This window comes from Cynocephalus volans, chromosome 14 (assembly GCF_027409185.1).
Source record: "Cynocephalus volans isolate mCynVol1 chromosome 14, mCynVol1.pri, whole genome shotgun sequence".
Taxonomy (NCBI): domain Eukaryota; kingdom Metazoa; phylum Chordata; class Mammalia; order Dermoptera; family Cynocephalidae; genus Cynocephalus; species Cynocephalus volans.
The window spans coordinates 81,130,940-81,149,626 of record NC_084473.1 but is presented as its reverse complement, the minus strand read 5'-3'; the positions used below and the strand labels follow the sequence as shown (position 1 = coordinate 81,149,626).

General features: G+C 42.9%; 1 protein-coding gene across 1 annotated transcript in view; it reads right to left on the bottom strand.

Moving 5' to 3' along the window:
• The window catches only part of DNAH6 (dynein axonemal heavy chain 6), a 305,977-nt gene that overhangs the window by 112,135 nt on the left and 175,155 nt on the right, over positions 1-18,687 (bottom strand). Inside the window, exons 39-44 of the mRNA XM_063078669.1 lie at positions 17,081-17,238; positions 12,318-12,449; positions 7,715-7,886; positions 3,851-3,997; positions 3,215-3,288; positions 1,456-1,610 (exon numbers count right to left, since the gene is read on the bottom strand). Of these exons, the coding sequence (XP_062934739.1) occupies positions 1,456-1,610; positions 3,215-3,288; positions 3,851-3,997; positions 7,715-7,886; positions 12,318-12,449; positions 17,081-17,238 (838 nt within the window). The remainder of the gene's footprint in view (positions 1-1,455; positions 1,611-3,214; positions 3,289-3,850; positions 3,998-7,714; positions 7,887-12,317; positions 12,450-17,080; positions 17,239-18,687) is intronic.

Here is an 18,687-nt window from a genome sequence, read left to right as displayed (position 1 = left end):
ACTGCAACAGCGCCTCAGGGCCCACCCAGAGACCTGGGGTATGGAGAAGGGGACCAGACCCCCCTCCTACAACCAGGCACACCAAACCAGCTCCTTGGGTCTCACCCAGTGACCTGAAGCATGGAGAAGGGGACCGGACACCCCTCCCAAAACGAGGCACATGGCGCCAGCACCTTGGGACCTGCCCAGGGACCAGAGGCATGGAGAAGGGGACCAGACACACTCCACAACCAGGCATACCACCAGTGCCAAGGAGCATACCAAAAACAGCACCTCCATGTGGGTGGCCCACCACAGCCACCACAGTAACCATGGCTGCTGTGAAACAGCTAGACACCACACCCACCATGCAGATGGCCTGCCAACCACTGGAGTGCATTCACACGAGGAGAGTCACCAGCAGAGACAAAGAAAAGAAGAGGATGTCTCTTTCCACAAAGCCCATTTCAGAGTGACAGAAGAAGCATCTTCTCTATGATAATATTGGGGGACCTGATCACATCTCTCAGCATTGTACAGATTATCTAGGCAACAAATTAACAGAGTAACCATTATTCTTTTAGAAGCACAGAAGAAATCTAGGTTAATTAGAGGGGGGAGGGGGAGGAAATGGGGGAAGGGGGGAGATTGGACAAGGGGCATAAAGAATAATTATGGGGCCGGCCCTGTGGCACACTCGGGAGAGTGCAGCGCTTGGGAGTGCAGCAGCACTCCCGCCGCGGGTTCGGATCCTATATAGGAATGGCCGGTGCGCTCGCTGGCTGGGTGCGGTGCAGGCGACACCAAGCCAAGGGCTGCGATCCCCTTACCGGTCACAAAAAGATGACAACAACAACAACAACAACAACAAAAGAATAATTATGATTTGTAACAATATATATACTAGTAATATTGATTTGATCAACATATCTCAATTTTCAACCCCCAAAATATGTATAATCGATTTTGATTCAATAAAATAAATTAAAAAAAAATGTGGTGCATGCCCCAAGGACTGCAGATGTTCATGCTGGATGCACATGTGTCAGGGACATCTCTCAAGGGATACTTTCACTGAATCAGATTCATAAGCAGATGGAATCTATAATCCTGGATTCAAATTGTTTTGCTATAATCTTGAACCCCCTCTTTATTTAGGCATGCATGTAATTAGTCTTGTTATACTGTACTTGTATCTCTGTAAACCACCTCAGATCCTTTTTGTAATAAGACAGGACATATAAAAACAATCTGTTAATATTTAGCAAAAATAATAACCCCTGGGATTCCCATAGACAGTTCATGCCATATATATTTAAAATATATTAAAAAATAATTTTGAAATTATGTCAGAATTGCTGAAAGAACATTGTTCATCTAACAGTCTATTTAAAGAATTGTTTACAACTTAATTTTTACCTTTTAATACAAAAGACAATAAACCAATGCATAATTGGGAACCTTATAGAGTTATACCTTGAAATGTGTTCTATAGCATCCTGGAAGAACACCAACTTCACTTCTTTGGGATTTACGAGGTTATAATCATCAAGATAGTCTTGTAGAACATTTGCGATTTTCTCTAAATCGGGCATATCATCGTAAATCCGATCAGATTTATCTGCTCCAAACTATAAGATCACAGGACAAAATCTAGTTGGATCAATTTTTATATATAAATATACATACAATATGCTTAAACTGGAAATCCATTTCATTTAACTTTTTCAAGTGATACACTGGAATTTCAATGATCTTTGCAATGAAATTCACACAGGAGATTGGAAATAGTGTTTTGGTTTTTCTCACAATCCCACATTCTGGTTCCATACTCTTAGGCTGTCGACATTAGAAAAGCTAACTGAAAATTTTGCATGGCAGATTTTTATTGTTATAAAAAGTCATGCCAGAACTATATGTAGTTTTTGCACAGCAGTCATCTAGGGTTTAACAAATCCTTGAGAATGAAATTCATGTGTAAACCATAGAAAATTGAGTCCTTGTTTGGATCTATTGATGGTGACTTTTCTTTGCTGCAGCAACTGCCCTGGGGGCATTTTCATCTGGAACCTTTGATAAAACACATACTGGCAATGCAGGGAGAGTACACCTGTTCCCTTCCAACCATTTGATAATATTTATTCCCCTATTTGATAATACTATCACTAGGAACACACAGGAAATACAATTTTTAAAAACAAACTTTGGACTTTATTTTTAATAATAAATTTAAATAGATACATTTCACACGAATAAACTGTTTATCTTTTTCATTTGTCAGGTGGTAATACTCATCTAAAAGGGAGTTACCAGATAACCACAGTGGTGAGGTATTGCATATATATAATACTTGTATAAAGACAAGTCTGTTCATTTGTTCAACTAGCATTGATTGAGAGCTTGCTAGCCTCCTATGTACCTAGTTCTGTGCAGGAAGCTGGGGACTTAGGGTATACTAAATAGATATAGTTCCTCTTCTCTTGGAGACACTGGGAATGTTTTACCGAAACAGGAGTCAACATGGTGAAATAGGATGGGTGTCTGTCAAGGCAGGTAAGGTGGTTAGAGGGAAGAATTACTCTAGACAGGTCCAGGAGGTAAAATTAGGCCCCATGTGTAGATATTATTGGAGAAACAGACTTGAGCTCATAAGGAAATATAAAGGAAGTTAAATATAAAGAAAATTTTGCTACTAATTAGAGTTACCCTGAAATGAAGAGGGCAGCACTGTTCAATAATTAGCTTCCCATTACTGGAGGCATTTGAGCAGAGGCTGAACATAGAACATAATAGGGGGGATTCCGTTCCTTAGCTGAGACTAAACCTCTCTGCTTCTTTCCAAATCAAAAACCTGATGGTTCTCTGATTCGAACTGTTACCAAAATGAATGTAGCTAGATCAGAAGTAAGCAAACTTTTTCTGTAAAGGCCCAGATATTTTGGGCTTTGCAGGTCAGATGGTTCTGTTGCTATTACTGCCCCCTACTGCTCTAGTGCAAAAGCAACTATATAATTAGTACACAAGTGAATGGGTGTGGCTGTGTTCCAGTAAGACTTTGTTTACAAAAATACACTTAGTGGCACGTGGATTTGGCCCATGGGCCATAGTTTTCTAACACCTGGCCCACGTCTTTGATTTTCACAGATGTAAAGTTCTTGTAGAATATAATACTGAATTGGAAAATAAAAATGCTTTATAATCTTTAAATGTAGTTAGGTCAATACAACATACTTGCCTTAATGAAATCTCCAAATATGATGGGCTTATTCAAAAAATATTCCAGGCCAATTGCAATTCCAAAATGTTTGTCTATTTAAAAAACAAAAACAATTTTTAACATAATGATAAGCTTGAATGATAAGCAGTATTTGAATGATAAAATATACAGAATAATTTCAGCTGTTAACTTTACTTAGAAGTCGTAATTAGTATAAACGAAAACTGAGAGAAAGCCATGTTAACACCATGCCACTTTAGTATGGTTGATAATTTCCCAGATTTAAGATTAAGAATATTTAATAAATATTTAAAACTTTTGTTAAATAATAAATATGGATACTTATTTAATAACTAAGAAGTAACTAAGAATTCTCCTGGCTTCTTATCATACAAAATGCTGTTTCTCCTACTTACCCCCCTACTTAAAATTCTATGCTAAATTAAAAATATTAACCTTTCCTTAATTTCAATAAAATTCTTTTCATATTTCATGTTTTTTATATATTTGAGCTATCAAAGAAAATAACTTTTACTTATGAATGACTAAAATTCATTTTATTCCCCTATGTAAATTTATTTTAATTTTCCTTCAGAACCAAATTGCATTTCTGCTCAAAAAAAAAAAGGAATATATATAAAGATTTATACTTACTGGCCATTTCTGTCAACATAACATGGAAATAGTGCTTATCTTCATTATTAATCAAACGATCATGGAAGACTCTTTGACATTCATGACAAAAGAGTCTAAATATCTGAATTTCTTCTCTGATTGTTCCTGGATCGCACTGGAGGATACCTGTTTTTTAAGAAAAGATAAAAAAAGAAAAGGAAAATTCTACATTTGTGGAATCTCTAGTAATAGTTTAATTAACTAGGAAATAGCTATTAAGTCCAACTTTATCCCCGTACTACCAGAAATGAGTACTTCCCCAGTAGATATACATGTGTAATAATGGTGACTTCATTTTTTTTTTTGAAAGCAAAACAGGAACCCATGACAAAAACATCTTTTTCTTGTTTTGTGATGTTTCTCTAATTGCACATATGAAGTGGTTAGACTTCACAATATAAGCAATGTTCATCTCATTATTACAGGGTTGCAATATGTTAAGTGAGAAGTGTCACATTTTTTAAAAAAAGATTACTTGTCATGCAACTTTTCTCCCCCCCTGACACTTACACTGTTTTCAAAACACTCATTCTCTCTCTCATTCTTCCCCAATATTCAGTCCTCACCAAATGCCCCTGGCCTTTCTGGTTGCTACTCAAATTATTCTGAGAACACTTTTTATGAATACAAATTGTTATTGCAAATATAGTTCTAATAATTTCAAGTTACAACAAAAGTAATGATGTACAGCATTGCCAGCAAATGTTCCTTCTCCACAGGGACTCCTCAGATAGGGCTCCCCACACTGTGCAGATGTGGGCAGAGAGAGTATCTACTATGTACACAGGTACACACAGCAAAGAGCACACACCATGTAACATAGCAGATACTGTCTATGTTACTATGGAATACTAGGGCATTTCTACAGATGATACTAATTTTATTTTATTTTTTTGCACCTCACATTTGTGGGTTTGTTTGTTTTTTTGTGTGTGTGTGATATATACACGGGGTTTTCAAAAAGTTTATGGAAAGATTTGTATTGTCTTTTAATTACATTTTTTCCACGAAATTTTTAAAGTACTCTCGTACATTTCTTGAAGCGCTTATAGTTTTAATTATTTTCAGCTAATAGTTACAGAAGTAAGGGAATTCCCAGGACATTTTGGTGAAATGTGGAGACAAGGAAAAATATATTAAAATTAGAATTTCTTGGATACTTTATGATGGTATCCTTTCCAGAGATAAAGTGGATTTTGAAGCTCAGAAATTATGTAAAAAATAGAAATAAATAGGCAACGGGGGAGGATCATAAATAAATGACCAGATGAGACAATGTCTGAGGACCAGGAAGTGAGTTCAAAGCAGTTCACTAAGGAAACAAAGCCATATGCTACTGTTTCTTAGGAAAGATGAGTTCACGAATGCCAGGACTAAACCGCTAATATGAGAGTGTAAGATTTCAGTGGAGGAGCAGGAAAAGAAGTTACTGTGTCATCCTGTGGCAAGGATGGTGTGCCAGCTCGGAGAGCCCCAGGCTCTTCAAGGAGGAGGAGGAGAAAGAGCACAGACTGACAGAGCCCTCAGAGCCAGAGTTAGAAAGATCAGGGACCTGTGGTGAGAAGGGAAAACTAAGGAGGGGCAGGTGGGGGTCAGGGTTCTTAGAGCCGAGCCTTGGCTGCTGCCATGGCCCTCGTAGTGCACACGGGCAATGAATTAGATTCTGATGAGAACAGAAAAGGGAGCTGGGTTTCAGAGAGGCTGGCCATTGATCCACATGGCAGTGCTTGATGGCTTTCCCTTAGGCTACTTCACAGATATTTTAAACAAACTTATGCTTCATTTTGAATCTTTGCTGAGAAAATATTATTGAGAGTGGAGGAGAATGAAGAGCACTGGATGAGGAGTCGGGAGACAAGGCAGATCGTGGAGCAATGACGAGTTAGTGTCCTTATGCACAAAGCTAGATCTGGGTATTGCAAAAGCTTCCTTTCAGTTTTGATCTTTCGTGACACTTGTTTATTCATTAATTTAGATATCCATTCGTTCAATGCCAGGCACAGTCCTAGGCATTGGGGATGTGTGGTGAACTCATCGAACAGCCCGTGTGGAGCTGATGTCCTAGTGGGAGAGACAGAGATGCAAACACACGTGGAGAAATACCCAGAATATGATTTCAGGTAATATGTGCTGTGAAGGGACAAGTGGGGGAAGGTTTTACTGAGGAGGTGACACTTAAGCTGGGACAGTGAGCCATGTGGATATATGGGGTGAGAGCATCTAAGAGAAGCACAGGGGCCCCTGGCCAGCCCTACTCCAGGAGAGGCAAGGACACGGCAGCAGCCAGGAGGAAAGTGGTGAGCAGTAGAAGCAGGGAGAGGACCAGGACCAGATCATGCAGAGACTCATCACACGGCAGGTGCTGAGAGGCAACCTCAAGAGGGTCTGGACAGGGGATCCTTCCAGCTGCTGGGCAGAGGCAGAGCTGGGTTCAAGGTGGGGCAAATGGACAGACTGGAAGCAGGAGATTAGAGAAGAGGCTCTTTCTGTTAGAAATCTTGGTGAGAGGTGATGGCTGTTCGAGCTAGAGTGCTAGTGGATGGAGTAGTGAGAAGTAGTTAGATCTGGGATATATTTTGAAGGTAAAGCATCAGTGTTGTTTAAAGATTTGATACGGGTTATCAAAGCTCGTGGCCAGAGCAACTAATGGTAGTCCCCTCTGGGACAGGGGTCCACGTGGCCAGGGGTGGAGGGATAAAGGAAGAGTTCAGTGCAGACGTGTCAAGTTTAAGAAGCCCAGCTGAGTGAGGACGTTGAGAAGGGAGTTGGATATGCAAATCAGACACATCAGACGTAACCTAGAGGGGAGGAGGTAGCTGGAGGCAGGCATTCGAGTGCCATCTCTGAATAGATGGCATTTAACACCATAGAACTGACTGAGATTACCCAGGGAGTATGTGTAGCTAAAAAAGAGGACTGAAGACAGAGGCCTGGGGCCCCAACATTTTGAGGCAGGGAAGAGGAGGAGCAGCCACCAGAACAGACTGAGAGGCAGAGCTGGTGAGACGAGGGAACCCAGGACAGCATGTGCCCCGGAACAGTAGAGAAGTGGGGGCTGGGGGTGGGGACGGGGGTGAGTGTAGGGGGTGACGAGGAGGGGAGGGTGGTACCAGACACTGCCGAGAGGTTCAGGTGCAGACTGAGAACTGACCAATGAATGTGGCAAGATGGAGACGTGAACTTGGGAAGAGAGCGGTTTAATGCAGTGTCAGTATGAAACTCTGATTGAAATACATTAAAGGAGAATTGGAGGGAGTAAGTGGGACAGTGAGGAGAGACTGTTCTTTAAGGGGTCTTTCTAGAAAAAGCAGAGAAAAGGGTGGGTATCAGTAGGGGGATATGGGGCCTAAGAAAACTTTTTTTTTTTTTTTTTAAGATAGGAGGTATTATCGCAGTTCTTTCATGCTGTTAGGAATGATCCAATAGAAGAGAAATCATTGAACATACAGAAGAGAAGTGGGAATTATAAGAGCAAAATCCTCATGTACGCAGGAGGGGATGGGATTCAGTGCCATAGGTGTGGGACAGCTCTGCTCAGGGAAGGAAGATGCAGGTTGTCCGGCAGCTTTGGAAGATGAGGCAGCTCCGGTCCGATTGCTTCTATTTCCTCAGTGAAAGACAGGTCATCAGCTGGGAGTGAGAAGTGGGAGATGCTGGCAGTTCGAAAAAGCTGTGAAGTGCTCAGCCTCGGCGGGAGGTGGAGGGTGACTTGAACTGGGACATGTAAGGGGATTTCCAGGTGAGTCACAGACACCTGGGTACACACAATTCTGCTGAGAGGCTTGGCGGCCAATAGAAATGAAGGGAGGGTGCAGATCAGAGAATGAGAATTTGGGACATTACCTTGCACACATTTGGATAAATCCCTCAAGTTAAAGACGTAATGGGACTTGGCTGGTGTTGGCAGGAGATCAACACTCATTCTGTTATAAATCTCAACTGATGCTTCTACAATGTTTGGTGCAGTTTGCTTTACAGCAGGTGGGAAGTCACTCAGAAAGCCATTTAAGATGGCCTAGAACCAGAAACATAATATGAGAGGATTAGAGGTTTTTTTTAAACCAAGTATTTATCTTTCAAATACTCTAGATCTGATATTTTTTTCTAATAATAACTAGAAAGCTAAATTCCAACACAAAAGCATCTGGGTGTTAAAGCTCTTCTGTTCATTTCAGAATATGTTCTCAAGAATGGGCTCACTGCCATCGTCTGTGATTGTCTGGTGAGGTCTGAGCGGCATTCAGATCTGATTAGTGAGTTTACCACGAACTTACTTTCAAGTCATTTACACTTCTGCTTGCTCTGGCTCCAGAGGGTCTTCATGGAGGGCACAGACTCATCTGAAGCCCTCTCTCTGGTTTTTATGGGTGAATAATCAATAATCCCACAGACTTTCATCTTCATGTACATTTAAAGTATGACTCACTTGTAATCATGAACTCCCCACCCCTCAGTTTCCCCATCTCAGGAAACAGCCCTGCTGTCCTCTGCTCGGATCAGGAACTTGGATGTCTCTCTTAACACCTCCCATTCTCTGCCCCCCACAGTCAATGTTGAATACATTTTTAGAATCTGTCTACTTCCTCCTATTTCCCCTGACACCACTCCATCCTGACCCCCCACTCTTCCATCTGGGCTTCTCCACTCTCTCCTTCATTCACTGGCCTCTCCACTTTCACTCTTGTCTCCCTTCTGTGACCCTTAATCATGCAAATCAGGCCGCAGCTTCCCTGATGCTGCCCACCTCGCCTCTCCCTCCCCCTTGCGCACCAGGTCCCAGCCACACTGGCCTCACACCCATGCCCCTTCCTCCTGCAGGTCTCTCCCAGCTTGGCAGGCACTTTCTCATTCTTCATGTTTTGGGTTACATGTCCTCTCTCCAGGAAGGCCTTTCCTGACCATCCAATGGTCTAAAATAAGTCCTCCCTTCAGTCTCTGATCTTCTCATACATAACTTAGCACAATTTGATAGTACATATTTATGAGCTGGCTCCCCACCCCCAGTTGCTTGGGAAAATCATTACAGATTTTAAAATAGACAAATTCTTATCACAAGAAAGCACTGCAATATGGTGACTCATCAAGAAATGAGAAACTTCACCTTTTTTCAAACTCAAATAGTCCACTAACTGTGGAGTTACTCATGGGAGAAATCACCAGAAAGCACATCAAAGCTTGCAAGTTAGTCTTTGTGACTTTAGATTTGGGGCTCATATATGAAATATTTTGAAATAAACCCAAGTATTTGTTTTCAGTGGGTCTCCTTTTGAACATTACTTCAGCAGCTTCTGAGGACTATCTGTCTTTTTCAGGGAACCCCCTCCTGGGCCCCCAACATGAGTTTATCATACTCCACATGGCCTGTATTTTGAGTAGCACCATCCCAAACCCAATCTCCAAATTTGATGAAAATCTGCCCAGCGGTGTGTGATGGACAGTAGACAAACTGTAATTTTTATTTTATAATTATACATGTGGAAAAAGTTTCAGCCTGTGTATTCTCCGTCACCCAAATACAAATACAAGGTCTTCAAAAAGTTCATGGAAAGATTCATATTATCTTTTAATACTATTTTTGCACAATTTTTTTGAAGTACAGTTTCTAATGTACATATTAGCAATAGTGTGTATATATCTATATATCTCATTTATCTGCTTATTATCTGTCTCCGTGGTGGAAGCTCCATGAGGACAGGGATGGCATCTGTTTTGTTCAAAATGATACACCAGTATCTAGCATATGGTAGGTATTCAACAGATATTCGTTTGCTGAATGAATTAAGGATTACTAAATCGGTACTAATAAATTAAAAATAGCATGTCATTATAGAGCTTACTGAGGACCACGACTTGGTATTCTACTGAACAGTCTGGTTTGCATGATATGTTGGCAACTTTTCAAAGCCCCTACTAAGAATATGCACACGAGATAGAGCCAGAATTCTCACAGTTCTGGAGAAGGATGCTTTGGCATGAGGAAATTCTTTATGGAGCTGATCATGGTTTTCAGTTACTGCTGTTACATCTTTCTGACTAGACATTTTGTTTACTTTTGTGACAACATCAATTTAATTTGTGGTGCTATGTTTAGTTACCTTAGAGTGTACAGTGGTACATATTTGGGGATATAAATTTCCAATAAGTAAACACTCAAGTGTGTATGAATTGTGGTTCACGGAAGACTCACACATAGCATATATAATCCAAATCTGTGCAAACCATGACCTGACTTTAGTGGTGCACTCCCTGCATATATGTACTGTTTAACTAATTTGCGACAGACAATGAAAGAAAGAGCAATAATATGACTGATGGCTTTAAAACTAATTGGTGATTAAAATATTATGTATATATAAAATATATGTAATATTTAGACTTGTAGGCTTTTTTATACAGTAGAAATAAATCAATTTATTTATGTTGCTAACAACAAATTTACTTTAACTTATTGATTTTACTTTTCTTTAATTCTTGGTCATCCCCAGGCTCTTTATGCTCCATACAATGACAAAGGACAGGGAAGATGGGCCATGAATTCTTGGGAAAATCACTATAGTTTTTTAAATAGATAATTCTCATCAGCATTAACACTGCTTAGGTGGGTTGTGATTAAAAATGAAGTTTGAGATGCACAGGCCTAGAGCAAGTACTTTTTTTCTACAGGTAAAATATCCTGTCTGTTCTGGTAACGAGGAAAATATACTTTCCCACCTGAATCCAGTCCAATCCAGTAGCCCCCAGAATCTCTCAGTTTTGCCACATTTTATTTCTATTTCACCCACAGCTAGTGTGAGTTTTAAATATTAGCCCGTAAGTTACAGTGGGAAGAAGCCCATCACAGTCCTGTTTCCAGCTGTGATGTGCTGGCTGGATGACGTCTCCATAAGTGACACATTCCATGGATGTGACAATCTCTCAGGAGGCTCAGGGTCAAGGACAATTTCTTTCCCAGGAGGCCAGACTCTACGTTTTCCTTCCCACCTGAGAAAGCATTTTGGAATGACTAAAAATGACATTTTTGTAGTGATAATCCTGAATCTATTTGAACTTATTAAAAAATAAAATAATTTGCAAATTCAGCACTCTTTTATCAGGCATAAGTTATTTGGACACCCGCAGCACTCAGCACATCACCAAGTGTGTCTGGAAAACATGGTTGAGAATCATTCACCTCAAACTTCAAAATGTAAATATAAAGGTTCTCAAAAAAAAAAAAAAAAGGTGTGTGAGGGGCTTAAAAAAAAAACCCTTCTGATTGCTGCAGTTGTCCCATTACCTGCTTCACGTCTTGTTCTATACTTTGGTGCTTCATTAGAGGAGATAAGCTTCCATGCCTTCATATTCTAAAGCCCTCTCCAAGAGTTTTTCAAAATGCAGCAGTTTTTATATATCATTTCAGCATTAGCTCCTAAACAACTTATTGGAGCTACTTCAAATTTATTAGAAAATAATTTTCTGTGGATTGCAAGCTATTTCGATATGAACAGAAAACCCCTTTCCACGTGCTACAGGTTGTGTGCCCTTCTCTCCTCTAAGCAGGCCTCCATTGGAACAAGAAGCCCCCGACATGGTAAATGTGGACACTCGTTTAATTCCCGCATCACTGGGCACTTACGGACAGAGTCGTCTCCTCCACACCGGTCTCCTGAACTGTCTTGTTCTACCTGTGTGCCCACGTTACCATTTCCTGCCTCTGCAATTACATTTGTCCAAGTACCTCCTGTTCCCAGGATCCCTTCCTCCCCGTCAATTCCCACCCCCTTCCAAGACTTGGCTCACAGTCTATCTTCCCTTAGCAGCCTTTGCCGGTGGGTTATGGCAGGCTCCAGCCTCATGCTTCATGTTCTCTCATCATCTATTCAAAATAAAGCCTCGCATTTGTCAAACACTTCTGGTGAGCACTTACCGGGAAGGCGCTGTTACTTTCCTCATTTAAAAGATGAGCAAGTGGCCCCCTGGGAAAGTTAGTACAGGTGGAAGAAATAAGGGTGACTGTTCTTAGTGGCGGCAGGAGAGGTGATGAGTTGTGTTTTAGCTGTGCTGAGCTTGAGCTCCCTGGGGTGTCAGGTGTCGCCTTTGGTGACGAGTGGACATGCAGACTGGCAGTCAGGCATGGATGAGCACAGAGCTGGGCGCTGGGCAGTGAATGAGATCTGCTAAGAACTGTGTGCAGAATGCTAACAGGCGAGGGCCGGAGACACACCTTTCTTAAAGGTAGGGTTTATGTCTGCCCAGTCTTTCTGCATTCCTCAAACTGTCTCTGGGACCACAAACACAGAAGTGATGTAAATGCCTGACAGCTACTGTCCAGGCACCCAAGTTTACCTGCTGTCTGCTCAGGAAAGGGTCAGATGGGCTCCCTAGAAACACACAAACCACCTGACTGTAGGGAAGGCTCAGAATGTTTTCTTTTTCCCCTCTTGCCTGAGGTTAAATCCACACTCACCTGAAAAATCTGTTTCAGACTGTGCTCTGAGGGCATTGGGAGGCACAGCATGCTGAAGTGTCGGATGAAGCGGGGGGTCACAGGGTTGCGGCCACCTCCTGGGGGTGCACACGCTGACATGATGGTTACATCCTGCGTGGGGAGAAATCCACTTGGGTCACCCAGCAGAGAGAGATGAGATCTGCCCATCCCAACAGCAGGACTCAGAGCCAACATTTTTTGAGGATATACCATATGCAAGCATCGCATTACACTCTTGTACACATTACATGGCTTAATCCTCACAAGCACCCTAGGAGATCACCACTATTACCGCCATTTTATAGATTAAAAAAAAAAAAAATCAAGGCCCTGAACGATTAAGTTGCTCAAGGTCACTCAGTTAATTCATCTCCCTTCCAGATATGCCTTTATGCAAAAACTTAAAAACTGTGTATCTGAAGTTAAAATATATTCGTTCTTTGTACAAATACTAAGTATAGTTGATTCTTATTATTTGTGGTAGCTATGTTCTATAAAGTTGGCTGGAACACTGAATTAGTGAATACTGAGCTGTTGCTCCTACGGGAGATACAGGGCTGGGTTGCTGCAAACCTCTGGCACAACATTTCTGTCAACTGATCATTATGTAACTTTGTTTTATGCGTGTTTCTGTTTAAAGACACCTTACTTTATATTGCTGATTCATGAACGCGGAACTCATGGCAAACAGCTCAGTAACTCATGCCTCAGTGAAGCTTATCTAACAAACATGTTTTCTCCATAAGACAGATCACAGCCTTCCTGAGCTTAAGAACACTAGACAGCACTTCAGCACTACACTTGGGGCCATTTTAAATGGCAAAATCACCAATAGTGGCACAAAATAGGTGGCACTATGTAGACTTCAAAAATGGCACTTCTTTATAGTAGGAGAGCTGAAACAAGAAGGCAATGGTGGCTTGTTCAGCCTCAGCTGGGAATTGTGTGTGGGGTGGCTAACATTTTTTGCCACTCTGTGCATGTTTGCAAATAACTGAGAAAGTATTATAAGTATGGATTTTGCAGCTACAAATAAATTTTGTGAGCAGTTAAATCTGCAAAAGCAGGATCTGCAAATAGGGAGGATCTACTCACAATGTAGCAGGCACTGAGCTGGGCCTCTGTGTGTAAAATGGAGAGGAAATGCCCCGTGGTTATAACAAAGAGAAAAAGCAGCCTTCTCCCTGCCTTGATGGAGCTTTTGTGGGAAGAACAGAGGCTAATACCGTAAGACAATTATCTTAAAAATAAATATGTTGATATAAACCAAGTTGAGTTATTTGAAGGAAAGAGACACAATGCTATGGTGATGCTTAATAGGGGACCTAACTTAGTCTAAGGGGTCAGAAAAGACTTCACCAAGGACGTGACATCCGAAGTGGAGATCTGGGGGCTGACGGCAACCAAACAGAAGAGAAGGCCAGAGGGGTGGAAGCTGGTGCATTTCATGCAAAGAGAATAACGTGTGCAAATTCCTTTGGTGGGAGGAAGAATCCTAAGACCAAGAGGATGGCACTGATGGGTCTTAAGCAAGGTGTTGGCAGTGTCAGAGCTGCATTTTGAAAAGGCCACTCTGGGTGTCTGCAGACTGGAAACAGACTGCAGGTATGTGGGGACCAGTTATTGCAGGCAGTTTCAGTATTCCAGGAGAGAGAGGTTGCCTTCAGCAAATGACCATGGAAACGAAGAGAAACAGGTGATTAGAGAAATATTTATGATAATTAGCCTATATATTAGAGGAGATTCTTGAAGCTGGAAAAGTCAATTAACAAAAAATACCAAGCTGATACTTTTAGAAATTGATCATCTATTTTTGGGGGAGGGGGGCTGGTAAAGTAGATGAATGCCTTCCCTGAGCTGTGCGTCTCTTCCTCTTGGTTCCAAGGCTTGAGGTGGGCAGGATCCTGTCTCTATGTGAATCAGATCCAACAAACAATAGCCTGCTATGTACGAGGTACTAAGCTTGGCCCATACAGGTGAGGGAAATCGAGGTCAGGAGCCCAGAAATATGGGGGAATAAGACACAAGATGAGGACACCAACAACTCTGACTCAAGATAGGAAGCGAAGGTCATAAAGACACTCACAGTATTCCACATGGGAGAAGATCACACTGGGAATGGGGTTTGCAGGAAACACCTCATGAAACAGGCAATTTGGAGATGAGCCTCGGAGTGGGAGAATTCTAATGGAAGAGCCGAAGACCAAGGACCTTCCAGGTGGAGGACGCCTCCACAAAGGCCCGGGTGGGGACAATGGGTGCATTCAGGAGACAGCAAGCCCCCTGCTGCAGTGGGACTGGGGGGGGGCCCTGTAGGGAGCTGCAAGAGACCCCTGGATCAGAGCAGCCATTAATGGTCATAGGCAGGAACTCCTAAGTACCAGGAGAGGCACTTTCATGTGATTTGTTTGGCAGGGGAAGAGCCGCTGGATCTCTTGGGAGAGGGCTGCGTGGTGGGAGGTGTGGGTGGTCATTCTCTTCCCATCCTCCTCCCCATGGTACTGAGTCAGGGAAATTCTAGATCTTTAAAGGGCACAGAATATTATCCTCTCACTGGGTTCTTGGGAAAATAAACTAAGTTGGATAAACTCTAACTTTGGAAAGTAAAATGCCCTATGCAAAAAGACTGCTTTGTTTACAAAGGGCCTAATTATATTCTATTTTTAGGAGGTATTTTCCTGTTTAATACAGACTGTAAACAGAGTCTGGGAGAAGAAAGCTGCTGACCACTTCCTGGGAACTGAACATAGGCTTATCTTCTGTCTCGGCTCCCTGCACCTGCGACCAAGAGGCCCTTTCTCAGGACCTGTGTCCCCATCAGTTCTCACCTCTGCGCAGCTTCAACTATCTCTTCGATCTCTGTTTTTCCCTCTGCCACTTGCACTCATTTTATATTTTTCACTTTAAAGAATGTTTTATATCTTATTTAAACTCTCTACCTGACTTTCTGCAATTACTGAAATTTCGTCTGTTAGTTTCTACGGTGATTCCTCCTCTCTTCGCTTATGCTCTTACCAGAATGTGAGCTCTTCTAGGGCAAAGATTTTAGACAGTTCCATTCACTCTGGTATCCCCAGGACCTAGAACAGTGCCTGGCACATAATAGATGCTCGATAAACATTTGTTGAATAAATGAATAGCTTTTTACCCACTCTTGCAGTTTAAATTTCTGGACATGCTATCTACAATGTTGCATTAAATACTTAATATATGTTAAAGTCTAAAACAACCTGTTTTTTCTGGCTTTTAATTACAAACCTTATGCTGAATTTTTATTTTTCTTCCAATTTTTATGTTTCTGTCTATCCACTCTCCAAAGCTCCCAATTAAGAAGCCAACAGACTGATAGAGAGAAAGAGCTCTACCTGGATGTCTCAAGGCACCTGAGCTTAGAAGGGGGGCAGAGAGGAATCTTAGCCAAAAGCATAGATTCAGGAACCAAACGGCCTGAGTTCCAATCCCAGTTCTGCCCCTTACTAGTAGTGTAGCCTCGAACCAGTCACCTAACTCCACACCCTGGGACTCTGTCTCCTTTTCTGTAAAACGGGGGTTAAACAAGCTGGTAAGTACAATTATTTGTTTTTATTGTGAACGAAACTAGACATGCCTGCCTTCTACTTCCTATCTGGGGTGGTGGTTTTTGTTCTCCAGAGCAGGAATGGGGCAGCCAACCTAGGTTCCCCCTTCTCCTTCTTACTCTGTACCCCACGAGTCCTGCTGACCCACTTCCTAAACCCCGAGAGTTGCACACTGCACCACATGAGGTGACCCTGATATCTCCTCTTGGATGCTGCTGCTCCTCTGGTCCTGCCTCCTCTCTAGCCCGTCCCTCCCCTGCAGCCAAGGGGACCTTTCCATACATCTCCTTCAGAGGTTTCCCACCACTTACAGGATAAATCCATGTCCCTCATCATGGGACCACAGCCCTCTGGGACGTGACCTCTGTGTCTGCTGTGGCTTTGGTGCTCACACTTCACACCCGTGTGGTGTTTCTAGTTCCCTGCTTCTGAGATGTAGAACTCTCTCCTTTCCTTGCTTTGGCATGCTCTGCCTTCACAGTCCTGCTCTGGCCTCACCTCCTCTGGGAGGGCTTCTCTCATCCTTAGCCCAGCCCCCACCCTGCCTCTCTCCTGTCTCTCCCCACTTATTTCCCTGCATTGTAAATGCTTGTCCACCCTCCAAAGCTGAGCTCTCTGGGAGGTGGGGACTGTCTCAGTTGTCCATGTATCTAATAATCCAAACATGGCAAGAACTCAGTATAGAAGGAATGAATTGAATTATATGTAAGAAACACTGAAGCCTTGTTACAGGCTGAACTGTGTCCCTTACACCCAAATCGTATGTGGAAGTCCTAATCCCCAGTACTTCAGAATGTGACTATATTTAGAGACAGGATCTTTAAAGAGGTAATTAAGCTAAAATGAGGTCATTAGGGTGGGCTCTAATCCAATATGACTGGTGTCCTTATAAGAAGAGATTAGGACACAGACATGGAGGGGCCCATGTAAAGACAGGGGAGAAGATGGCCATCTACAAGCCAAGGCGAGAGGCCTTTGAAGAAACCAACCCTGCTGACACCCTGATCTTGGACTTCCAGCCTTCAGAATTGTGAGAAAATAAATTCCTGTTGTTTAAGCCACCCAGTCTGTGGTACGTGTTATGGCAGTCCCAGCAAACTAATAAACTGTACTTCCTTATGATTTAAATTTAAACACACCAAGTAATTTAAAACATAAAGTAACCTGTATTTCTTTCCAAAAGAGTTTGTTTCGGTCATAAAATCCACCAAAATCTTGATACTGTCGAAGTAATTCAATCGGAGGCTGAGAGCCATAGTGATCCAGTCTGGGCATGTTTAAATCATCAACAAAAATCACAACTCTTTTGTTTCCTGGTGCTCCTGGGGAAATAAAATGAATTTAAAAATTATGATTTACCCTTAGAAAATGTAAGACAAAGCTTAGGTATGGCTTTGGGCCCAGTGACATTCTGTAGGTCACAGTGAGCTTAGTTCTCTGGGTATGAGGAGGGCTCCAGCAGAATCCTGACCCCCCTCAGCCCCATCCAACCCCCTGCAGGGAGAGGTGGACCTGGCCGGGACGTCGGCAGTGGCATGTCAGGTGGCCCCTCACCCTAATTCTGAGAGCACATGACGATGGCAGCTCTCCAGTGAGGTTTGGATCTTTCTCAATCCCAGCCACACCCACTGCCCTCGCCAACCGTGGGGCCTGGGCATGGGTGAGGAAGGTTGCTTTCTTTCCACAGTGGGAAGCACACGAATGCCAAAGGTTTCCCTTCATCAATGCCATCTCGCTACCCTCACAGGGAAAACAGGCTTAGACATTCAAAAGCATCCCAATCACCTCAAAGGGAAATCCAGTACAGCAGAGCTGCACAATGCCACATTTAACCTAAAGAAAATCAATGTACACACTCATCAGGAAAAAGAATGAGTGATGGCAGAGAAAAGAGAGCAATGTAAGTCAGGGAGGTGATTCCATCCACTCCGGCATCCAGCGCTTGACACCTGATGGGTAAATAGCCTTATCCCCAGGGTTGGGATTAATTACAGAAGGTGATTCCAAGGTAACCGAGGCAAACACAGTGCTCCACTTCATCCTCTGTCCCCTGGAAGCCAAATAGCAGGAAAGGGGATGGGGAGAGGCACTAAGAGACTCATTCAGAAAGATCTGGCACTCCCACCAGAAATTATACTGGATCTGCTGTCCTGTGCCTACCTGAACAGGAAAAAGGGAACAGAGAGAGGAGGCCCTGCAGCAGCTGGCAACCCCACTATTTGGCATAACAGGGCCCACTAGATGATGGATGATGCAGAAGGCAGCTGAGCATGAGTTCTGGCTGGTGCCCCACCCAGGAGGGCTGTGGGCTGGGCAAGTGGACCCAGCAGCAAGAGGCTGCAGGATGTATTGCTGGAGGACAGGACCTAGTGGGGCCAAGACCCTAATTGCCAACCTCAGGGAACCTTCCAACGGGGAGGCCAATGCCTGACCTATGAATAACTTTTTTGGGAGTCCCTCATGGGAGCCCGCTCCTGAAAGCCTCACAGAGAGCACAGATAGTCATTCAGCGCCAGTTGGAGAAGCAGGTACTGTCCGCAGAGAGGCCCATCTAAACACCAGTTAGTGAGAAGACACCACCCTTCTCTTCTCCACCTCCCATCCCAAACACACCAGAGTCTCCTGCAGGGAGGGTGGGAGGAGTACAGAACACCCATGCCCCCTCCACGTTCAGTACCTGGAGCCACAAACCTGGCTTAGGACAGGGGAGAGGAAGAGCTTTAAATTGGGTTTGAGATTGAAGCTTTATGGTGGCCTGGACTCAAAATATC